General features: G+C 35.9%; 1 protein-coding gene and 2 long non-coding RNA genes across 3 annotated transcripts; 2 read left to right on the plus strand and 1 right to left on the minus strand.

The window, feature by feature from the left end:
• Positions 1-390: 390 nt before the first annotated feature.
• LOC106960241 (vesicle-associated membrane protein-associated protein B/C-like) lies at positions 391-19,056 on the plus strand. Its single transcript, XM_015053234.1, has 6 exons — positions 391-654; positions 5,521-5,673; positions 11,442-11,545; positions 12,306-12,386; positions 13,153-13,329; positions 16,664-19,056. The coding sequence occupies exons 1-6, from the start codon at positions 597-599 to the stop codon at positions 16,817-16,819; spliced, it is 729 nt and encodes a 242-aa protein (XP_014908720.1). The 5' UTR covers positions 391-596; the 3' UTR covers positions 16,820-19,056.
• On the minus strand, positions 7,001-25,412 carry LOC106960242 (uncharacterized). Its single transcript, XR_001427529.1, has 3 exons — positions 23,345-25,412; positions 7,729-7,731; positions 7,001-7,011 (listed from the first exon to the last, which is right to left on the minus strand). It is a non-coding gene; the product is annotated as an uncharacterized LOC106960242 (long non-coding RNA).
• Positions 8,999-11,021, plus strand: LOC106960243 (uncharacterized). Its single transcript, XR_001427530.1, has 2 exons — positions 8,999-10,896; positions 10,938-11,021. It is a non-coding gene; the product is annotated as an uncharacterized LOC106960243 (long non-coding RNA).
• Positions 25,413-25,432: the final 20 nt, after the last annotated feature.

Below are 25,432 nucleotides of genomic sequence, written 5' to 3' on the forward strand. Positions count from 1 at the left end.
TTGATTGATTGATTGATTCATATTTATTAAATGAAGTAAAATAGAATGGAAAATGAATAGAAAATATTTCCTATCCTACACATCACGATGCAAAATGTATGCTTTTTATTATTTGAATTCTATGCTCTATTTTTTTCTTAAGTTAAAAATATTCAATGATTTATTAATATGCTGAGGTGAAGAAAGAAGTCGCAACAGCACAGTACAGAGTCTGTTTCAGCACTGAGGGTGACAGGGTGTAAACAGGTGTTTCATTCTGAAGCTGAAACCTGCACCTTTCTGTTTGGGTTCAGATTTCCTACAGGCCCCAGCAGGGTGAGGGGGGCCCCGCCAGCCTTGGGTCCTCCCCAGCCCGGCATCACCCCTCCCCAGCCGGGCGGCTATGCAGAGGCAGTGACGTCACTGGGCTGACTCCCTTCCTGCTGCATCACAGCAGCCTTTAGCAGCTCTGGTAGTACTTGTGACCGTGGGGGACGGAATATACAGCGCTAGTTCACAGAAAACAGCAGCCTTTAGCAGGTTTAACAACATCCTAACACGGGGCTAGGTGTCAGGAAGCGGTTGCAGTGCGATAACCCCGCTCCAGTTGTTGGGATATGGCCAGGCCGGAACAGGTTCTGCTCTTGGAGCCTCAGCACGAACTGAAATTCAGAGGTAAGAGGGGAGGGCCCCGGCTGTGGACGAGAGGAGGGGAGGGGGAGCTTCCTCTGCCAGCATGAAAATGGGGGGCAGTCCAGTGTAGGAATAATCAAAACGGGGAGAGGCTGCAGAGCAGTTGTATTTTGACAGTATTGCTTTGTAAAGACCCAGTGCTTTTCTGAAAGGACTCATGCTAGGTGATCTGCTAGCTGGATTAGCTTTCGACGGTGAAGTTAGCTGGGCCTTGTCGCTCATTTTTCCTGCAGCAATCATATTTAAGCGTTCATACATGAAACGCACACCTGTTAGCTTACAGATGGCATTGGTACTCTCTTGGGCATAATAGGGCTTTGTGAAATAGGTAAAATGCCATACTCCTCAGCTAAATCACCTCTAGCAATGATAGCTTAGTAGCATTAGCCTGCTTTCTGATTGGCCAGCTAGCTGTCATCTAATAACTTGACAGCACGCAGGACGCAGACACTGGGCAGCTTCTGCTGTTTAACATCATTACGGTGCCGTCAACATTCACTGTTGAAGGTCCAGCAACAGTCGCAAACATCCTAGCCACGCTTGGTATTCGGTTTAGAGACATCACGTTGCTTTAGGCCCAAATAATGTTACATAAACTCTCATTGTACTCTACTTCAGCATGTTGCAGCAGATTAAAAAGCTCTGCCACAGCTCCAGATATTAAACTTTGGCTCTTGAAATGCACAAAAGAGATACAACGTTGATTGCTTAAGAAAATAAACTGCTCAGACAATGATGGATATTTATCATTATCCATCATTATCCAGACACAGAAAAAAAAGAAAATAGAATAGTTATATCCACCATGTAATTGTGAAATATTTGCTTGAATGGGTTTAATGAATGATTCAAATGTATTAATTAGGGATTGCTATAGTTAGCATGAAAAATGCAAAAAGTTGACATTTTAATGTGTTCAAAAGAAACATAAAGTCTAATCATGCTCCTATGCAATTTAATACTCAGTCTTCAGTTAGATGAATTAAAATATCAATGAAATTGTTTCATTATTCTTACATTTGTCTTTTTGCACTATTATTGCAATTTTGTTGAGGACATATTTAATGAACATCTTATTTTATCAACTACACAAAGGAATGTATGTAATTCATTTTCAATGTGCAGGTGATTAGGATTTCAGAATTAAGCAAGGATTTATAGAAAATCATCATTCTTGATTAGCAATGATGACTCCAAACAAAGGAGACAATGGAGAATTTTAAAATGAGAAAATGACAAACAGGCATTAAGTCTTATCAATGAGATTATTGGTATATCAGCATATAAAACATATCATGATTTTATTTATTGAAAAAAGCCCAGGTTTTGACTTTTGCACAACTTTTACACTATGTATATCTATCACACTGTCATATTTTTGACTCGAAGCAACCTCTCGCATAGTTTACAGTGTTGTACAAAAGCTGTAAAGCCTCAATCATAACCTTTTTTGTGGTTCAGCTAGTCACAATCATTATTTAAAGTGGCACTATTTTTGTTGATGCATTTGACATCAGCTTGCAAGGCATTTTCTTATTTTTTTGTGCTTACAGCCTCCCAGAAGTAATGCCAGGCAGTAAAAACAGCAACCACTCCTACAAAGCCGCTTTTTCTTTTTTTTTTACAGTTTTAATTGTTTTTTTTTATAACTGTGGGCAACAATGTAATCCTATAAGTCTTAAAACCTTTCACATGATTTTGCTGTTTTTTTTTTAATTTAATTGTCTTAATCTATGGTTCTGTGCAAGACAGAAAGATTTCAGTCTTAGCACACGAGGTAATAACCACAAATCACATGCTCATAATTAATCCCTAAGTAGTTCTGTAGGCACACAGTGTGAAAACCCTGTAAATAAAGTTTAGGCCGTTTAGCTTTGTGCATGACCTCTCGATTAAATATCCTAAACAATCAAGAACTGAACTTTCTCACCTTTAAACTGTTTTATTGTCAGCACTAACATTAGTAATGCGTATCTAAGGGAAAAAGAACTCGACTGTAAGATCCAGCTATGTATTGTGTTTTCTTAAATATATTTTTTTCATAATAGTCTTCAGCTTTTATTTATGGTTTTCATAAATTGAATTAGACCCAAAGCTACTTCCAGGGAGAAGTAGATCAGGTGTTACAGTAGTTTGGATTGTTTCAATTAAGTTTATTTTTAGATGTCAAACAAAGACTATGAAGGTGTGAATTTACCTTTTGTCTTTGCTCAGAAAAGAAGGGAAGTATCAGTAGCCGATGATTTTTGCTGATCTGGAACTTTATCTTATCTCGTGGTATATGTCCATGTTTTTCTCAGTAAATGTTTGCTTTACTCAGTTTCAAATCTTATCCTCAAAGCAGCTGCTTCTATAGACGTCTGGTATGATAAAACATATTTGATTTGAGCAGTGGGAGTAATTTATAATTGTTAAATAGGAAAACAAATAGTATTTTGTAAGCTGTAAAAATAAATAAATAAGGACTTTATTACAAATATGTGTATTTTAAAATAGTCTTCTAGAAGTTAAACATTACATTTGAAAACTGTTAGCCTGCAAACTATGATCTTGCTACTTCATCTGCTTTCAAGTTTTAATCATAGACTTTTTTATTGTTGCTTAGTCAGTTATGAATTGCCTTTATCACTGTTATTTTGGGAGGTACTCGTTTCAGTTTTGGTTCTCTGCCAATGTAGAAAACATTTCAACAAATCAATGCTGTTTGTGCAGAAAGTGAAGAGATAATTAGTTTGCTGATAAGTTTCCAAGGAGACGTTGTTTGTTTTTGCTTTGTATTGTATTCATTTCAGTGCAGCTTTTGTCCAGTGTGAACAGAAGCTGGACAAAAACAATGAATATTATTCACCCTAATGGAAATAATTCTGAATTGGCATGATTATTATCTTGTATAACATGAAAACATATTCCTATTAACCAAAGAAAATGCAACCTGAACGGAGTTGTTAGGATTAATTAACACAGTTAGAGTTGAAACTCGATAATGAAAAATACTCCACTGTTTTTTGATTCTGTGGAAACCTGTTTTAAAGCACAGGGTTGCCTCTGTGCCTCAGAATATGTTCAACAACTGTATAACAATATTTTCTTTCTCTTAATTATATTAAAACGAGTAAGAAGCCAGGAATTTAGTATCGATTTAGAGCTAATTTTTTCATATAGCTAATCCATAGATAAGCCAACACTTAGAAGTAGTAATGTCCTTTATGGAAGTATTAATTTTGGGTTCAGATGGGCAAACCAGATCCAATGTGTAAACAAGGATCTGGCTTGTACAAAAGGTTTAGTTTGTTTTGTAAATGATCTGGCCATTGAAAATGTATCCAGCAACATGCCTGTCTTGTTCCTGGATATATTTCATCATATTTTTTGTTTTAATCAGCAGAGTAGGTTCCCACAGCTGCTCTACTTGTCAGCTCCCATGTGAGCTCAACATTTGTTAGTGTTTACTTATTATTAGTGCTAAATCCTTATCTACTGAACAGAGAAGTAATAGACACGGCTCTGCTGTTATCAGTGGTGTTATTTTTATGTCTTCAGCTGTATTTTGACTTTTGACTGCTACAGGAGCTGCTGATGGATTATTACAGTCCATGATTCCCTTTAAATGTGACAAATAAATTGGTATTATTGATAACTTTGCATGTATCCCTTTCTGGTGCTATAATATTTTTGATGCTGCCTCTGCTTTTATATAAGACAGGAAAAATCAGAGTAATTCAACTTGGTTAACTTGAACTCTAAATAAAGTCTTATTTCTTTGTGAAGGATGCATTAATGTCTGTTTTAACATTCATACTGCTCCGAAAGTGTTATTAAGTTGTATATTTCTGTTTTATTTTAATTAAATTGATACCAGACTACTACTAATCCACATTTTTTGCTTTGTTATAGTTATGAATTTTGTGTAGACGGATGAGAAAAAGAGCTTGAAGGGCCTGAAAGCTTTCTGTCAGCTCCACATTTATCAGGATATAAACTGTAATTTGACTCGAATTTTATTTATTCATGAAATTTTCATTTGCGTTTCTGTCTGTTCTACATTTAGGATTTAACTTTGTTACAAGAACAATGTTGATCCTGTTTTGCAATCTATATGAATAATTAAAGCTTCACCATCTCTTTCAGGTTTAGCACCGTTTTTTTTTTTTTTTTTCCCAGGAACTCTAGTTTTCTGCGTTATTGACAAATCTGTGCAACCTAATGCAGCTGGCCTTGGAGAGCCTTGGAGAGATGTGGGCTGCATCTGTAATGTTGCCTGTAGTTAATTGAAGCCAAAGTGCTTTAGCTGTCCTGTTTGTAGGTTTTACCATAAAAGGAGAATGTGATTTATGGATTTATTTTTTCTGGATTACAGATACTTTTCAGTCCAGTTTATTAAAACATGTATTTGTTTGAAATGGTCTTTTGTCATTTGACTGTTTTTCTGTTGCTGGTGTTTCCCCTGCAGCAGTAAATGATGGATGTATATTCTGATGAACCTTGATCATTTGTTTTGGCTCATTTTTTTTAATTTTTTTTTACTGTGTAGCTTAAAGACGTTATGAACCTTTTGACTTTGCGTGCCAGTTACAGTTTATTCTCCATCTGTCTTTTTTGATTTGTCTTGTTTTTCTAGCATTTGGCATTGCAGTAATCTGACCAAGGAATGGTATAAACCCGTTTGTGTGGTCGCTCAAATCATAACCTCCCCAGGTTTAAATTAAAAAGAATCTCTCTGCAGATTTAGTTTATGTGTTTCTTCCTGGAAATTATTTCTCTCTTTTCTTTTTTCTCTTATTTTTCCAACCATTTAGATTACGTAAAGTTCATATTTTTACGGGCCTCTTCTGTTTACTTTTCTCTCAGGTCCGTTTTCAGACGTGGTCACCACAAATCTTAAGCTCTCCAACCCTACAGACAGGAATGTATGTTTTAAGGTCAAGACGACAGCGCCTCGCCGGTACTGTGTGCGGCCCAACAGCGGCATCATTGATGCAGGCACCTCAATCAATGTCTCTGGTAAGGATGAATTAGTAGTACTGACTTGTTTGTTAGATTTTCCTACAAGTTTCAGTGAACCCCAGCGTTATGGTAAATTTTTCTCTGCAATGTGACTCCGAATTTGCTTATTCTTGGATTTTTTTCATAGTAAACCAAAAGAGAATGCAGCGTAAAAAGCTGAAATATGTAGGTGCGATTGTATTTAACATGCTATTGGCTGGTGTTTGCAGAGCAGCCGGTCCAGGAACACCATTTATTTTCCTTGCTGCTGATTGGTTGTGTCCTCAGGAGTGGGTGTTAGCTTTTGCAGTTGTTCAAAGATGGCTTCAACTGTGCATATGTAACTTTATTTTATTTTATTTGTTAAAACAGAATCTATATCATGACCGTAGTTTGAGACAGGTAATCTGTGAAAAAAAATTACTTTTCTGCCTTCTGCCAGTGCTAACCAGAAACAACCAATCAGAGCCAGGAGGCGGATTTTAGTGCTGTCAATCAAACTTGTGTATGTGCTGCTGGGAGTCCAACGTAGTTCATTAAAATGCTGGATATTTAGTCCATAACTATAAAATAATATAATACACCAGTATCTAATTATACAGTTCTTTGGATTGTCACAATATTGATTTTTTTCCCAGTAATTATTACAATAAAAAATATTATTATTGAGATAATTTTCAAATAATGCATTGATAATGACATATTAATGCAAGTTCATCCTCTCAGAAACTTAGAAACTTTAATTTTGTAACAGGCACTTAACACTGGAATTGGAAGACATTTCAGATTTCCACAATAAAACACAATCAAAAACAATAAATAAAAAGGGAATAAAAACACCTCGCAACCAAGACTATAAATAAAATTGATTGTGATGTCTCTGTAAACAAAATTTCCCTTCAAAAAAAGTTTTTTTTATTTTTTTTTATTGTGTAACAATGGGAAATTTTAAAGGAAATTTCCAAAGGATTTCCTCCAAAAAGCCAGGTAGTACACCGAGTTTTACCAGGCTGCTTTTCCACTCGCTCTGTAGCAAAGAGATGAATGTTTCCATACTGTGACACCCCAACCAGATGCTCATTTTACAGCCTCCCCTATCTGGTGTCAACAACCCCAGACTGAGTTACTGCTGCTCGCTGTCAACAGTAGGTGACAAGCTGAGTCCATCATTCATTACCCTTATTAGGCTGAAAAGGGTCAACTTGGAGTCACAAAACAGGATTTCTTGCCTCAGAACAGAATTTTGTTGGCAAACTTAAAGGTGTGCTCTGTAATCAGTTTCTTTTCCCAGCAAGTACTCAGGCTTACATGGTGTTTTTAAAGCACTGCGGTTGACAGAACCGTGAAATGTGGATTCTAGCATTTCAGGAAATGTACTTATTAAAAACAGAGCACATTGTTTTGATGGATACATCCAGATGGATTTAAGTTCTTCCATACCTTTAAAAGTAAAAATAGTAAAATATTATCTATACTGACTATCTCAAATCATATTTGGCTAGGCTTTCTCTACTAAATTTAATTCAAATTGACTGAGTTGTTTGTGGATGTTGCTTGTGTGTCAGATTTATAGGTGTACCAGAAACATACAAATAAAAATAAATAAAATTTTTGTAAGCCATTAATTGCATGTAAACGGGTTGAAATGTATCAAAATAATTAATCAAAATTAATGCATTAAAGTCCAAGCCCTAATATAATTATATATACCTCTTTGCTGTAACTGTATGCTGAGTTTGACTGCGACCACAAGAATGTTGTTCATGATTGGTGTTAACATCTTCTAAATGGAAAAGTCTAACTTGACCATGTAAAAACATCTTTCATATCCACAACTATTAAAATGTATGTAGCTCATTGTGAATGTTTTTATGACACAGTATATGCAGCTCTGGATAGTGTTATCATTTCATTAGCTTGTCCTTACATTTATTTCCTGTGGGCCTTTTGTTTTGACTGAACCAGACACTGATTCATCTGTCCAAGCTGAGATCTGAGTAGATATTTACTCAATATATCAGCTCAAAAGTCTCCGAGTCATGTCTGATGTTTTCTAATAATCAGAGGCCGTACTAGCTCCATTTCAAGTCAAATATATTTTCATAACAAAGTTCAACGTATAAAGTGGAAGGCAATGAGTTGCAGGTTATTTCTGTGTAGTCAGTACTTATTTCCCTTTCAGATTTAATTGAATAGGACAGTCTCAGAAGCACATAATCAGGGGAGTAAAGGCATTGTGCCTAGGCCTGTCACGATAAACGATAAATCAATTAATCGCACGATAAATTAAACCTATCAACCTCATTTAAATTATCGACTTTATTGTCTCTTCCTGCCTTTTTTCTTTCTGTTGATGACACTGAATGAAAAAAGGCTCAACTCCGGTGCTCTCCACTGACCCTCCCTTCCTCATTTCCTTAGTGTAATGTCCAGCGTACACTACACGAATTGTCGGGCCATTTTCAAAACCTGAAAGACACATTAACCGACAGAAACTCTAGGTAACTGTTTTATCGGTTTCGATCGTGCCATGTGGTGTCCAGCCACATGGGCACAAAATTATGGCTACAAGTCCAGTTAACTAATTTTAAAACCAGGCATTAATCAATGCTTTACTAGAATCTACCTGTGACGTAGATTCTAGTAAAGAATCTACGTCACAGGTGGCTAGAGTCAGCGTAAAGTTCTGACTGAATGAAAATCATTATAACCTATTTATGTCACGTTAACGAAGAACAGCTGAAAACTTACCGGGTTTATCAACTGCAGTAGCAAATCTCCTTGTCATTTCTATATTCTTTGTATGAAATGTTGAATAAATATTAATGTTGTTTCCACATATCATCTCCGATGTCCGCTGGACTTCGGGTTGCACCGTGTCAGCTGTTTGGGATTCCCCTCCATAATTTCCCCTCAGAAAACACGGAGGAGAATCCGTGCTTTCTGATTGGCTACCTGTCACATTCAGCGTTAAGCTCCCAGTCGGGGAAAACCCCTGATTTAGATCGGAGCGACCACGACGATCTACCGTAACACACCACACACTGCAGGATGATCGGTTACGAAATCACCAGCGACCAACGTTCTAAGATTGTCATAAGAGGAAAATGGGGGCAAAAAATCGTGTAGTATGAACTACTGCATTAGGTAGTCGGATGTGCCCGTCTTCTCTATTTAAATCTAGTGATTACTGAAGGGCAATATAGTATACAGACTTCATAATCTGCACTCTTTTGGTTGAGTGCAGTATTTTTTTTTTCACTTTTGTTTTATGTTGGTTAGTTTTTATTAAAGTACGTTTTTTGTTAATGGAGACTGAGAATCCATTTTATTTTTGTTTTTGGTTGCTTTGTTTATTTAGTTTATCAGTTCCCGTGTTATGTGTTCTTTTGAAAATAAAGTGTATCTATCTATGGCAGCAAATAGCATGCATTATCGATTTGTGAATTAGACAACTATCTAACAAAATACTGCATTGTTTTAGTTGTTGGAAGGGGGAAAAGTGTTTTCTGTGCACCAGTTTCAGATTTTACAGACTTGTTGATGCAAAGAAGCCACTTTGTCGGTCAGTTTCCACTTGTATAGGCGTACTGATTTAAGAGTTTATCCGTATAAAGCTTTACACTAAGACATCACATCATAGCAGCACTGTTTCTTTTAAGTTTGAATGCAGCTGCGATTAAGCAGAGAAGATTTCAATCTGTTTTGCCAAAATGTACGTAACTTTTGATCTGACATGTATCTCCTCATCTGCTGTTAAATAAGCTTAAAAGAATATCAGTTTTATATCTTTTTTATATCTTTTGCTTTAGCTCAGGAGGTCAACTTGCGTCTTTGTGGAGTATTGAATATTAATTATACACGTAAACCATTCTGTCGATGCTTTTTTGAGGGCTTCTTTTAATGGTTGTTGTTTACCCAGCTGCCTTTGCTGTGCTTAATACCTTCAGCTCCTGAGAGTTTTATAAAGTGCTAGTTCTGGCATTAGACTAGAGCAATAAATAACACAACTTAAAAAAGAAGCTCTTTTTGAAGTCTTGTGACTTTTTCTCATCTCAAACAACCTTTTTAACACTCTCCATTGTTACTCTAAAATGCATTCATACGTTACTGCCTCCATTCTCTGGTGTTGTCCCTGCGGACCCAAGCTAGATGGTTGTGCAAATTGGGTCTGACTGAAACAGGACATTCTCAATCTGTTCATGCCGTCTGTTTCTGATTTGCAATGTTGAGCCACATTGATTGCTGAAATGGTGCACAACTCTGCTCTTGGGAGCATTGGCATGTGCCATATATGAAAGTCATGCTGATATCCAGGCCAGCTTTGAATACAGGTCATTTGTTTTCAGTGAAATTATAATAAAAGTAATAATGAAAAAATAATAATCCCACAAGCATAGAGGACGTAGTCGGCACTGACGTAGAAATATGGCTTCTGATTACATCCTGATTTAAAAGTTGGAGTCAAGGGAGGTAAATTATCCTCCATTTATAACCATTTTCATCTTTCCAGACCTCCGTTTGACGACACGAGTAAGTGATTACTGTAAATCATTTTTACAGCTTTAAAATACCTTCTCGGTGACATCAAATACTAGGAGGACTGATAAAGCGAGAGGCTGAGGAGAAATATTCTCCACACCTGCTTTTTGTTAGGCCGATATGTAATGCTCGGAAGGAAAAAGGCTTCAAAGTTGTTAGAAAGATTAGCCCCAGGGGTATCTGTCGGTCCGTCACCGTATCATCATCATGGTAACAGAAACGAGTCGTATTCATGCTCAATGCTGTACAAGCAGTCTCAAAGCCTTTGACTTTTATGTAGACATGATGGACATTTCAAGCTGTAACAAATGTTGTCTGCTGTTCCGTTTTATCTGTTGATGCAAAAATAAATTCTATTTTTGATTTCCATGAATTAACTAGAGGTGTGAAAACAATAGTCATGCTGTGTGGGGGGAAGGGTTCAGCATTACTTTGTTTTTCTTCCTTTCCTTTTACTTTTTTGATTAAAACATTTTTATAAAAAGGAGAAAATAAGAAAAAAAAATGTATATTTGTTTTGATCAACCCACAGAACTAACATGCATCATTGCTGTGACTTTGGCCTGACAATAGAAACTAAAAAAGTAAAGCAATAAAATGTAAAAAGAGAAAAAAAGTACTCTTTTTCTAAAAAGAATTGATACAACCATGTAGTAATGCTGAAAAAGTACAATGCCTGGTTATAATTTTAAATAGTTTGTACATATTTTGGGTTTAGTGCATGTACTTTTTTTTCTTAGGAACATTACATCATATTTGTGTGACAAACAATGACATGTTGGAAATTGTGGTTCTGTGCACTCGAGGTTAGATTTAAATGATTTTAGAATCATTTATATTTTTATACTCAACCTCAGTTCATGGAATGCATTTATTTAGCAGAGAAAACACGGATATTTCTGTCTAATCTGTCAAACATTAACAAGAAAAAAACTGTCTGATTTCAGCTGCTGGCTGATTTATTGGTTGCATCACTTCCACATATGAAGGGATTTTTAAATAAAGCAGCGTTATGTCTCATCATATTCAATAAATGTTGTCAGTTCAATTAAAAGAAAATGAAAAACTATTATATTGAAAACAACTGTGACTTTCTTCTTTCATCTCCAACCAAATTTCTTTTCAAATTTACTGCTGTGGCTTCAAAAATCCCTAAAGCCAACCTGAAATGTATTGTGACTCAGATAAGCTACAGTGCTGTTTTGCTCATTTGTTCTGTCACTGATTGTCCTTTTGTTTTTCAGTCATGTTGCAACCCTTTGAATACGACCCAAATGAAAAAAGTAAGCACAAGTTTATGGTCCAGTCCATGCTAGCGCCTCCTGACATGACTGACATGGAGGGAGTGGTAAGTGTTTCTCATCATTCTTTGGCTGTAGTTTGGGAATATTATCTAAACTGTTCCTGCATTTTCTTGTTCTGCATATGTGGAAAACACATTAAAAACACTTAAACCATTACAGGATCATTTTTGTTTGTTTGTATAAAAACAATAAAACAGTGACATCGGCTGATTTTCAAACCTTTGCTGTGGTAGAAATGATTGGTTTCTCACGCGAGTATCACCCAAAATTAAGGAAATCGCAGGCGATTTATCTGTTCATTCAAACTTAGCAGAAGCGCTAAATAAAAAATTAGCTCTGCTGTTAGCGCATTAGCAGAAGTGTGTCAACCATTGCAAATTATAATATTAATAAGCCTACATTTGTGCTTTTCATCAACAAAACACACATTTTGTTTACCAGTTTTGAGCAGCATGAATTGGTTCAAATAAATACAAATGTCTATTATTAATGTAATTGTTATTGGTTATTAATAATACCAATATTAATTTTTTGTTATGGTACAAATATATCATTATTATTTTAAATCTGTCTAATATAAAATAAGTGATTTTTAACAATGTCTGTAATAATTTGGTTCATTTTGCTAATGTAATATTTCTTGTGCTGCTGGCTGTTCATTATAACTCTGGTTATTTATCATACTAATTTTTTAATAAGCCTTCAGCTTATTAGGAGACATGTGTTGTCTAATAACCTAATAACACAAGTTTCTTACCAATGAGTTTATAGTTTAAAATATTCCCTATATTTTTCTGTCTGCAGTGGAAAGAAGCAAAGCCAGAGGAGTTGATGGACTCTAAGCTGAGATGTGTTTTTGAGATGCCAACAGAGAATGAAAAAACGGTCAGCTCTTGTACTTTTTGCTTTGTTTTATTGTGCATGCTGTTGTGTCATTACATATAATTCAAACTGTTGTACTATGGTATATTTTTATTTACCATTTCTTTCTTTCCAGCACATCTACAACACCTAATACATACGTTTACAAGGAGAGGCTGCATATTTTTTTCTTTTTGCACTCTCAAGTTTCTTTTTCAAAATTACAAGTTCTGGTTGTCAATTATTTTTCCATTTCCTCTTGTGTTTCTTCACCTTTTCTTGCAACAACCACACTTTAACTCCAACGGCCTTTAAGAAAGTCACTTTGTTTTAGGCTCACATGTAGTTTATTTTTGTTGTGGTTCTTCCTTGGCCACCTGATTCCGTTCAGCTGTAGACACGGCGTTTCATCAGAGATAGCAGCTTAGTCTAACAGCTTATTGCACGCAGGGAGCAAAAACAGCCTTCAGTAGTTGTTTTGAATTAGTTATGACCTACATGAGACGTTTGCTGGGCGCCCAGTAGGGGCTGTGTGCCATGGAGTGTTTTAGGCAGACATAATGGTGATGGAAACCAGCTTGATCCTCTTATGAAAGGCACTCCTGGGTGAACTCTCCTACAGAGGTGTCTGTGTCTTTCTACTGCTGTAAATGAACAGTGTTAAAGTTCCCAAATGTAAACAGATGGTTTTAACTTCATGCCAGGCGACTAAGGCGTTGTTGGGAATGTCGGTGTAAACATTTTAGCACCAGTTTACTGATTGCATCAACCCTCCGTAACCCACTTACAGCACGATATGGAGTCCAATAAGATGTCGTCGAGCTTGCTGAAGTCGGAGTCATCTGCGCTGCCCGTGAAGTCGCTGAGCTCCACCCTGAACGACGGAGAAGTAAAAAATTTCATGGAGGAGTGCAAGAGGCTGCAGATGGAGGCTCAAAGGCTACGGGAAGAAAACAAACAGATTAGAGTGAGTAAAACAACTCGAAAGACAAGAATTACTTCATTCCTTCTCGTCCTCCTCATTTCTCTTGTTTTGGTCCATTTCTCAAAGGCTCACAAGTCAATAGACAGACAGGAAACTTGAGTTTGTTCAATTCAAAAAATACTTTGCTGAGCCCAAGGGGAAATTAAATAAAGTTAAAAAGTTGTTTTAATTGTGGCTTAAAATTTATCCTTTGTTGTGGAATGAAAAATGTGAGTGCTTATCTCCCCAAAAGTACAATTTGACGAATAAAACCACTCATTGTTTAGACTGAAACATCCAGACTAAATAATGTTGGTTTTTCAAACCAGAGTGTCAAATGATAAAATATGTTTGGACGCTTCTGATCAACGAGCTCAGTTATTTAGAGTTGGTTTCAAACACTGAACTCCATTAATGTTAAGACTGTGCAAGTCCATCTTAGTCTTTTTTCAACATTTCTTAGGAAGACTGGTTGACATCCATCCTTCCATCAAGACCATCTCAAACATCATCTTGGCTAGCATTACATCAGCTAAAGGGATCTTTTAGATCTGTCTTATGTTCCTTTTTGTTTTTAAGGGATACTTTTTCAACTTTTATTAATGACATTATGAGTATCGATCCAAGAAATGTCACGTTATTTATGTATATATGTGGAAAACACAAAAAAATGTATGTGAAACACTTTATTTAAATATATTTTTTGTTTATTTTTGTTTGTTTTCAGTAAACTTAATGTTTCATCACTGAAATAAACCATCGGTCATATATTCAGATATTGCTAAGAGAAGGTCTTTTCATATTTATGCAGCCAATGACTATTTTAGTAATTGATTAATCAATTAATCTGATCTGATAATTGGATAAAAGGTTTGGCACAGTCTGTATAGTTTTCACTTAACTCTTTTACACAACATTAGAAACACATTAAAAGATGGAAATAAACAAATAATTAAATTGCTTTTTAAATAAGAAAATAATTTATTGCCTAAGATGCAATAACATAATATTCCTTTAGTGTATGTTTTATTATTTGCAGCAAAGGATGCACCAGCAGCTGAAAAAACAGCTTCTAACATCAATTTATGAAAAGTTTGGTTGTTTCTTTTTTGGATTCAGTAACTAATAAATGGAGAGCAAAAGGTACTTGAGAGTTTTTTAATAATGTGAATCAGGTGAAACTAAAACTACGCCATTTGATGAGTTTTGTGTAGAACATATTTTCAGACAAAAATTTTTTTATCTTAAATTCAAAATCTACTGATTTTTCCTACAATTTTGGTTTAATTACTGCTCTGTGTATGTTGCTCCCTCAGAAAATGGCTTTTTTTGCGTCTGTACACTCAAAATAATGATTAATCAATTACTAAACTAGTTATTTCAACAATCAATTAATCGAGATTAATAAAGATTAATCTGATTAATCCGATTAATTGTTTCAGCCCCAACCTGAAGTGTCTGAGAAATCATGAAAGCAACTTAAATGAATGAGCCTAAATGTTCTCATGTGTGCTGCGTATAAAACCAAACGGCAGAAATGAATCCTGTATCCTAAATGAAAGACAGATTGAACAAATAAACTTTTCATCAAAAGTTTATATGACTTCAATAAACCGTCATTTTGGTACTGATTAATAATCACGGTAAAGTAAAGCAAATGAATTAGCTTGTTGAGTCAAAGAAAGCGGAGAGCCCTCCACCCTGTGACAGCTATTCAAAGCCCAGTTTTGCAACAAGTAATTTAAATCAATGAGCCTGCTATCAGTCACAACTATCGATGAGGTAAGGTTTGAAAAGGAGTTCTGTAAAAGTCGGGCTGGGCATGAGTCACACACGCTCCCACCAGGCTGCCAAGAAAGAGTCGGCCTCCTCTCTAACATCACCGCCATCCCTCCCCTTTAAGGTCCTGCCAGAGGCAGAACGATTGTTGGCTGGTCCTGCGGCTCAGATTAAACTAACAGAGCGCCCCGACCCCGCCCCACCCGCTGCTGGGAAATGAAGTGTGTTAAAGCCTGGCGCCTTGTGTGTTCCTTGGGGGATTGGGTCGGATGAAACTTTAAGCAGATCCTGTTTCTTTGAGCTGATAAATAAACTCTTTTCTAGAGCGGGGCGATATGTCTTTAAAATATATATATATATATATATATATATATATATATATATATATATATATATATATATATATATCAGATCCAATTCTTTTTTTTTTCTTTCTTTTCCAGAAAGAAAGTTACAGAAAATGTTTTCAAAAAGTGGCTTTTGTTTTAATCATTCTTTCTGTGAGTTGTCCGACAGATTATTAGAGTATTAGGGCCAGATTACCAGAATTTTTGCTTTATGATAAGAATATACTAGGAGTAATAGGGGCGATATCACAATACTTTGTGGTGATAATGTGACCGTAAGAACTATTTATTATTTCTTTTTTACCTAACTGTGTGGCTGTGACTACATCAATCATACCTCCGAAAACATGAAAAACATGTCCATTCATAATACATTTCTACACCAATCACATAAAAAAGTGTGAATTAATTGCACACAGTAACTGCATTTAAACATATTTTCAGTTTTATTGATATTTATTGATTCTGTTGTTGAACAGTGGAGAAAATAAACTAACAATATTGACAATATTGACAGTTTTGGAAGGTTTTAAATATTGTTAATTGGCATTTTATTGTGACAACGATGCACCAAAATTTATCACGGTAAATGATGAGCGATGCAATAAACGCATCACTAATATTAGCAGAAAAATTATCTCAAAATTATGATTAAAAATTGTTTTAATTAGAAAAAAAATCTTTATTACCAAAACCTGATGTGACCTCCTCAGTTTGTGTCGATCTTTCTTTAAAATAGTTGAATTCAGATAATAATTTGATTCTGTTGTTAAAAGATAAAGTTTTTCTATTAAATATATTCTTAATACTAAATTATCTATAAAACTTTTACCAAAATGCTCAGCATTCCCCATTTTAGTTTTTGTTTTTTTTGTGTGTCAGAGTTCTCATAAAGTTACAAATTAAATTATTTTCCTAACATTTTAACTTTATTCTTGTAGTTGATAAAAATAATTGCAGCCTGGCCCTAACACTTTGTTGTAGAGTTGTAGTTAGTAGACGCTGCACAAGATGCTGACCTCACTCTGAACTATGGAAACCCAAAGAGGACATTAGTAGGGAAAAAAAATCCAGTTTTTCCTAAAAATAAAACTTCAAAAACAGGAAATTCATTGAATCAATAAAATCCATTCATTACCCAACTGATTAACAAACTGGACAGTTTTTTTAACCTCTTCCTCCGTTTCTCTTCCTCCTCCAACCTGTTGCAGGAAGATGACGGTTTCCGGATGGGGAAGAGCAACATCATGTCATCCCAGCATGCCTCAGGCTCCATGAAGAGGGAGGAAGGCTTGAGCGCCCGCTCCGTGGCCCTCATCCTCCTCTTCTTCACCGTCGGCGTCATCGTGGGGAAGTTGGTGTTGTAGAGCGCAGCACTTCGGTCAGCCGCAGCATGCTTTCATGGTGGATGAAAATACACACAGGATCTTGGATTTTTGGATCAGAATGCCATATTTGCTGGGTGGGGGCGGGTGGGGTGGGGCGGTACTAGTTTTGATTCAGTCCCATTTATGTAAAAAGTTTAAATTTAAAACGGTAATCTGTGAGAGACAAAGAGGAAAAAAAATGACTCATCTTAAGAACAAACACCTCTGTAATCATCACATAATCCTTCTGGCCTTCTTCCCAAAGTTTCATGTCTTCAGATGATTTGTTTCAGGGGTTGGTGGGGAAACAGATTCATAATTTAACTGGTAATTCAGTTCAGAGAGTCTTCTAACAACGTGCGAGATAGCGTCGATGCGACCGGGTCAGATTGCAGCTGTGCGAATGTCGTTTTATTTGATTAGATTGTCATTTCTTTTTCTAATTGATGCACGCCAGAGCCAATCTTCTCCGACAGGTGATGACTCCACCGCACAGTAAATCATGCTGTTCCTTCCGGTGGAACCCTGTTTTTAAAGGAAGGGAGGACCCAAAAGGTCAGAGGTCGCACACAGGGCTACAACAGAGTCTTCTCCAGTCGAAGGCTTTGTAAAATCTCGTCTTTGATTGTGGAACAGCTTTGATGTGTGTAAGCAACACTACAACGGGTGTTTTATTTCCTCATGCCCTTTTTATTTTTTGTTGCCCTAATTTATTCCCGCCACCTGTCGATCACTGCTCACCACATCCTCGCTTGTCAGAGGAGGATGTTTGCATGCGTTCACATGAGTGTTGCATCTGGACTTTTGAATCTAATTTAATTGCTTTTGTCATTTGACTGTAGATTTGCACAATTTAATTGCTGTTTTTTTCTCCTTCTTCCTCCTTTGTCCTTTTTTTCTTGCAGTTTTTTTTGTTTTATGTTATATATATATATATATATATTGTTTTTTCTTTGGTAGGAGGTAAAGCAGTCAAAAGTATTTCAGCAAACTGAAGTGGCGTTTGGATCGTTTCTGTAAATCGATATGAAAGCTTTGCCTTGTGACCTGTTGGGGCAAGTTATTCTCAGGCCAAGATGGAGGTACAATTACAGTACATAATAGACTGAAGGAGATCAGATGGCTTTCCCTGACATCAGCAGGATCAGGGTCCCGAATGTGATGGAGAAAGTACCTTTTTCAGCTCTTGTTTTCCTCCGTCTCATTGACATTTGTTGACATTCTGTCTTATTTCTGGCAAATTGCATGTTAAAAAACAAAACAAAAAAATACACACCTTTGTTGAGTTTTTTTTTCTGTTATTTTTGTGAATTCATCATCTCTGCATTGCATCACAAACAATGTAATGCACTAAACTGAAAAGGATCACCGATTCTTCTGCAGCTGATTTGGTGTCTGAATGGCAGCAGAGAATGAATGCAGTCAGGCTATGACGTGGGGGACCATGTTCACAAATCATCTTCAAATCCATATTCAGTGGTAGACGAGTGTCTTTTTTTTAGTTGTCATTCTTTGAAGGAAAAATAAGCAGCTGGTGATATTTATCTTCATCTGTACAAATGAAATAATCAGAAAAAGGTTGACAAAAACTTTCTTTCAGTTCACATTTGCTGAGAAATAAAGAAAATGTCAGAAATGTTCTATTTTTTTCTTCTGTTGAGTGGAGGGAAAGTTGATATGGATCTGATTGGTGGGTAAGTAAGTGGAAATAAACATGAGTTTGTGTTTTTACTGTATCTCTGTGAGGTTTTTGGGTTGAGGATCACTTTGTGCTTTGGAGGGAGGGCAGAGCAGACCGGAGCTGCAGTTCAGTCTCTAGTGTTTCCACAAAGTTGTTCTTTAGTTCCATCCCGTTTGGAGCGTCCAAATGTTTGGCACTTTTAAAAACACCAGATTATAACTCGGTAATCAAATGTGTAAATTTGACTCTGATGCTGTAAATTTCACCGTGTGGGACTGACCAAATAAAGCAGTTATATGTGAACACTAACGGATTCGGGCCTGGTTGTAAAATGTTCCACGCTGAACCTTCCTGAAGTCTCCGAACATCACCGTGATCATTGTAAGCACTCCAGAAACTGTTTTGTATGTATATAAATGAAAAGTCTATCTGAGAAGATGATTAAAATTCTTAGTCGAGTAGTCTGGTGTAAAAAAATAAATAAATAAAAATAACGTAAAAAAAACCCCAACCTGACTTGGTTGGACTATGTAGCATCTTAATAAATTAAATGAATAAAGCTTCTTCCTAAATGTGTGAAGTTATTTTCTGTTAAACGTTGAAGCTTTATTGCTGACTCAGACACCACAAAATAATTTTTAGTTATACGAAAATTATGTGAAGAGAGATTATTATGGAATTATAGAGACACGACACTTAAAGAAAGTTTGCTGATTAACAGTTATGACAAGTGAGCTCAAAATGTTTTAAGCTAATTTTTTGTTGTGATTGATAAAACTCATGAAACAGGTTTTGCTAGAAGTTTCTTCCTGTTAAAATCATATTTTTTAACGGCATTTTTTTTTTAATCATTTATTTGAATTTTTTAGTTTTTTTCTCCAAAGAAAATGCTTTTTATCTTTTTTTTCATTATCCATTGCAAGGTACCCCTTTTGTGGTTGAAAAAAATAATTGAATCAACCAACTTTTTAATGTAATGTTTTAATTTACTTAAATGCACCTGTAACCATCGATATCCCTGGAATTACGGTAATGCGTTTATGCATACAGGTCTCCACAGGTTTATCGCAAAGGCAGCAGACGTCCAAACCCACCGTTTATTCTATAAAATCACAGATGATCAAAAGCTGGAATACGTTTCTTTTCATACTAGAGATCAAATTCTGTTAAATTTAATCAATACAACGCATTTAAAACACAAAGGTAACGTAAAGTGCTTAAAAAAAGAAAATCATGAAAACAAAATAATCACCATCTACAAAAATTGAAAAATGATACGAGCACATGATGACATTCAACAGGTATTACACTGAGAGTCAATAGGAAAGATGGAAATAAAATGCAAGTCCTTTTAAACAGGTTTGTAGCTTAGATTTGAAGACGGCGACAAATTCAGACTAATATTTAATATTCATTTTTTAAAAACGAATGAAAATGAGTTTTTGTTGAATTTGAAGAACAGTTAATCCCTGATCCAGCCTTTGGTAGCTAATGGAAATAAAAAAATATAGTTTTTGAGGACTTAGGAAACTCCAAATATGTGAATATAGCATGTAATTAAAAAAAAATGAGAGTAAGGAATAAAAATGAACAGATCATTAACTGACTTCCCCCAGTGACTTGCAGGCAGCACCATTTGTGCCCAAGCTGGTTGTTCCTTCTTGTTTGAGTTGGCAGAACCGCAATCTGCAGTGGATTTAATGGTAAAATATTTACAGCTGCAAGCAAATTAATCACTGCTTAAAATTTTACTCAGTTGTGGTTTAAATAAAAAAATAAATTCCTGTAAATCACCCAGTGTTATTGCATGAGTAGCAACCACACAATGTTTCTGTGTGTACCTCCTGGATGAAGGCAGCACAGCTGAGGTTGGGTCAGGAAACTGCCCTCCTGGGCCAGAAGCTCCTCGGCTGTTTGGCTTGGCTTGACTGGAGCACAGCTGCAAACTCGGTAAGCTACCAGGATTAATTTATGCTCTTATATTCAATTTGGAAAGAATCTATTTTCAAAATTAATTGCTGGGGAATGCTTGAAAATACTGAGAAGATGAAAACGATGGGTTTGTGGTTTAAGTATCACTTGTAGGAAAAGTTAAGCAAAGTATGAGTTTCAAAATTCAAGCTTGTGACTTTGCCAGAAGATTGTAACCACGGTAAAACATAAAATGTGAACAAGGTTAAACAAATAATATGTAATATGCAAATTGCAATAATTGTATCTTCTGGAAGTGTTTTTTTTTTCACTCTGCATGAAACCCAGTCAACCAGGTTTATGCATTCACTGCAAAAACACAAAATCTCACCAAGTGTTTTTGTCTAGTTTATAGCTCAAATAACTCAGTGGACTTGAAATAAGGCAAAACTAACTTACAAGTAACATCAGCAAGAAATAGGAGCTTACATTAAGTCAATAAATTCTTGAATATTGACAAAAAAAAGGACAAGTTCCAATGGCAGATTATTTTACTTATAAAGAAAATGTCTAGTTATAAGTGAAAATATCTGCCAGTGAAACTAGTACTTTTTTCTTTTGTCAATATTATTATTGATTTAAGATACGTTCTTATGTCTTGCTGGTTAGCTTTGATATTTGCAGTTGAAATTAGACCAAAGATACTTTGTGTATTTGCAGTGTAATATTTATGCAACACTACAAAAACACAAAATCTTTACATATTAACTTTTTATTTATTTATTTTATTTTATTTGTATTTTTTCTCCCACTGATGTTGCAGTTTGTTTACTCAAGCTTATTTATAATGGACACAACTAAAAAATGAATAAAATGACAAGAAAAAAGAAAATATTATTATCAATCATTTTGTATGGACACCTTTGATTAATTTTGTTATCAGATGTTTCAGATGGCCAAAATAAATGAATAAAAAAAACATTAAAATACCTGGAGTGCAATAAGTTCAAATCTAAGAAAGGACAAACATCCAGTTAAATTATTTAACCTGTGAGTTGTGCTGATAGAATATTTAATTTCTCTTAAATCATTATCCATGCAGGAATCTAAGCGACCCAGAGGAAATCACAAGCTTCTGAAGCCGATTTGCATTCTATAGCAGCTGCAGAAAAATACATTTAATATATATTTTTACCTATAATGTAATGAAACATTCTAAACGTTCAGCTTGTTGGTGTGATAGATGAGGAGCTCATTTTGAAAAAGCAGAGGAGAATGCGGCGCAGTTCTGTTCAGTTGGTTCGGTGAGTATGAGCATGAGGTCATGACAGAAAGGAGCCCGCGCTCTGCTTGGCCTGAGATCAAGGAAAACTCGTTTGCTGCTCTACGCTGCAGCTCTGCGGCCAACAGGACAGAAGGTTGTTGTTTAAATAGAAACTCAATTGTTTGAACTAAGCCAACCGAGTTGTGGCTCATGTTTTCCTTTTTTGATGCAGCTGCAGCTCATATTCTTATAGAAATAATGGGATTTTCTTAACCGAGCCTGAAATGTTGAATGAGTGGGAGAAGTTGGAAGTTACCCATACTACCGCAGTGAAGTCATCTCAGTCATGTCTGTGAGCATTAACTGCACATGTAAGATTTTCATGGGAATGTTGGAGAAGCGACCAAAAGAAAGCCTGTCCAAAGTCAGCAGTCGGTCCTTCTTTTACTAGAACATTTGTCAAACTAAACCACTAAACTATTTGTGGTTTGGGAACTTGGTTTGTCTGAAAAGAAACATTTTGGAATCTTGCTTTTATTTTTTAAGACCAAAAAATGTGTTTCTGGAATCAAAATAAAGACACTGCAGTGTCATACGACATCATTTCTAAACAAAAAAACTGATGAGCAGCAGAGATTTACAACAACTTTGTGAACTCCTCAACTGGCCCTTCATAAAAGTTTCCCTCTTACATTATTTTTCTTTTGATTGACATCATTTTGGACCACACTTCTAGTCTGGATGGTTTCAACTGGAGGAATTTTGGCCAGTTTTCTCATGTATTACCACATCTGTCTCTTAATATTTCTGCTAGCCTTTTAATGGTTGGCACTTATAAAATCCTGCAGTATCACATTTTATGCCTAAAAGGAGTCATTTTGTCTTCACTTTCTCCCATGACTTAAGTGAAACAGCTCACCTGACATTTATTCTCCACAGGCTAGATGTAAGCAGTTAGATGGTAAGCATTTGCTCTGTCAGTGGGCAGATATTGTTACCTTTGGATGGAGCGCTGCTGGCTGATTCCCCAGTTTCCAGTATTTATGTTAAGCTAAGCTAACTGGCTGCTGGCTGCAGCTGCACCTTCAGCAGACAGATTTGAAAATGTTATTAATCTTCTCACCATCTGGGGTCCAATCATCTGATGATTGTGTCTCTGTGGTCAGTGGAAAATGTTGGACAGCTACTGGTGCAGCCTGTGAGTCTAATTAGCAAACACCAAAAACAAGACTTCCTGCACCACAGGACATTCATTTGGTTGGCTTTAAAGTGGCATCGCATCGATCAACACAGAACATCACTGCAAATCAAATGGTGGTTGTTGGAACCGATTATAATCTTTTATTTTCTATTTCATATTTGTTTTCTACCTAATCCAATAAACGTTGACCCAATCTTAAACCTGCAATATATATTTCTATATTTTTAGTCTCAGCAACATTAATCTAGGTATATGTTTTCTGCTAAAGCTAGGAAAGTTATTTTTCTGTTATTGAGGTCTTGAATGAGACTCATGGCTCAAAATGGCGCTATGCGTATCCAATGATTGTTCACTACTGACGGGCACAAAGACAAAGAAAGCAGGGGAGAGTTGTGCTGCAGCACACTGCAAAAGATAAAGATTTTCTGTTTATCAAGTTTTCAAAAATAAAGCTTTTTGCAAAAAAACAAAAATGACTTAGATTAAAAACTGTTTCGTCAGTTATCTTTGTAAAAGGTGTTACTTTACACATTTAAAGAAAAGGCACACCATTCATTTGTACTTCATTAAATGCATTTTTTCTTCTTTTTTTTTTTTTTTACAAATATCTAGTTCTTTAAAGAGGCTGGATCACATAAAATAGACGTTTTTGAGTTTTACATCATGTTATAATATTATTTCCTCATCCAAATCATACCTGTAATGTTGCCTTGATTCTTTCATGCATGTTTAAGAAATCCTTTAATCTCCATGACAACCATTCAGCTGCGCAAAACGCCTGGTCGGACTTAGCTCGGCCTTCAAGAACGAAGTGCCTTTGTTTACTATATGCTGCTTGATCTGTACTGTGTCCTAAATAAAATGTGTTGTTAAAGTTATTAGTTCGTATTATGGCTTCTGCTACAACGTGTGAAAGAAGTAACTTAAATTTTAATAACAGGTTTTAATCAGGGGATTTCCAATTGCAGCTTTCTGATATTGATTTTATTGTCTGAAAAGTCAGACACTTTTTCCGAATAAGGATCAGCTGATTGTCCGCCTCCCAAAATGAAAAAAATCAGGACCAGTTGATTGTTGCACGCCAAGTTTGAAGAACTACCTCTGTTACAAAACATTTCAAACAAATTGTGCGTATGCAGCATAACATGGGCTACATCTGGGATCATAATTTATGATTATTTCTGTTCTCAAAACATCAGCAGGGAACTGTTTGTACCACTTACAAACAGAATGTCCACTCTATTACTTGTGATTTAAAAAACAGATACATCCTGCTCAAAATGAGCCTTTAATTTATAACTCAATCCTCTCACTATACGTCAGATCCTTTGGATCTCTCCAAGATGCATGCACGAGAGATGCGACACAAAAAACAAAGATGACGGCATCATTTGGAGTGAAAACATGAAGACAGCTGTGCCTGGTGTTTGTCATTTAATTTTCATTTATACAAATCTGAAACTAGATCTATAAGCTCACAATTTGTGAGCTAACTGGCTCCAAATGCAGCATACTCAAAATTAATTTAAAAATGGTGAATGAAAAGAGGAAATCTGTTACTTTGGTGTAAAGCCAAACCCACAGCGCTGTATGATGTAATTAATTGATTTGTGAGTGTGCTTTATATTTTCCTAAATGCAGTTAATAAGCCACCGGGTCTGATTGCTAACAGGTTGGCATCGTGTTCCTCTCTGCCTTTTTGGTGTGCAACAGAAACCACAAACAGACCCCAGCGCAGCGTTTTCCCCAGCCTGCAACCGTCCAGATGGATCCGTGCGGTTGCTGTTGGATTCAGCGAAAGGGAGACGGGATTTATTCAGGATCATGATTGGCTTAATTACAAAGTCTGCGCATTGTTGAACAGATAAATGGTGCTCACCCACTCTCTGTTTTTCTTCCAATCAGTCTTTGTTTCTCTCTGTGTTGGCTTGGGGTCAGTATGGGGGGTACAGACCTGTGTCCTCCATCCGAGCCTGAAGGATGACCTCATGGGGCCAGCAGCTGCCATCACCATTTTCACAGGAGTTAATGGAAACAGCATGTATCCTCTGAATACTCTTTCTTTCTTCCTTTCTTTTCTTCTTTCTTCCTTTCTTTCTTGAGGGAAATAGACACTACTTTTCCCATGTTTCTTGAATGTAAGCAACTTGCACCATTGTTTATTTTATTGGATTATAATTTTTTAAAATGTGGAGAGTATTGATCCCAAGGGGCATATTTGGTGCAGTCTATGCAAAAAATAGAAGCTACTAAGTGGAAATAGTTACATTTTCTGATTGGACGAGCAACATTTTCAATTTATAATTACAGAATAATTAAGATAAACGATGTTACAGAGACAAAGCAGACTGTTCACTTTGACGGTTAAATACAGAGTAAAAACTAAACTCCTTTGTTTTTTCAATGATGAGTAACCTGAGTGAGTTTTTCTTACAGTACAGATTTAACAGTTTTGTGTGTTCTGTATTTGATGGACAGTTGGTATTTAACTCTGTGTTTATGTGACTAAAACTTTGATGTCATAATGTAGACTCACTGAAAACGATGCTGCTAAAA

Source organism: Poecilia latipinna, unplaced genomic scaffold, assembly GCF_001443285.1.
Source record: "Poecilia latipinna isolate Pla-1442-1.1 unplaced genomic scaffold, P_latipinna-1.0 Scaffold1170, whole genome shotgun sequence".
Classification (NCBI taxonomy): domain Eukaryota; kingdom Metazoa; phylum Chordata; class Actinopteri; order Cyprinodontiformes; family Poeciliidae; genus Poecilia; species Poecilia latipinna.

Bases quoted from the DNA above. Each gene is read 5' to 3' on its own strand.
- LOC106960241 (XM_015053234.1), top strand. From the start codon at position 597: ATGGCCAGGCCGGAACAGGTTCTGCTCTTGGAGCCTCAGCACGAACTG. The intron at 655-5,520 runs GTAAGAGGGGAG...CTTTTCTCTCAG, and splicing joins GCACGAACTGAAATTCAGAG to GTCCGTTTTCAGACGTGGTC. The intron at 11,546-12,305 runs GTAAGTGTTTCT...TTCTGTCTGCAG, and splicing joins TGACTGACATGGAGGGAGTG to TGGAAAGAAGCAAAGCCAGA.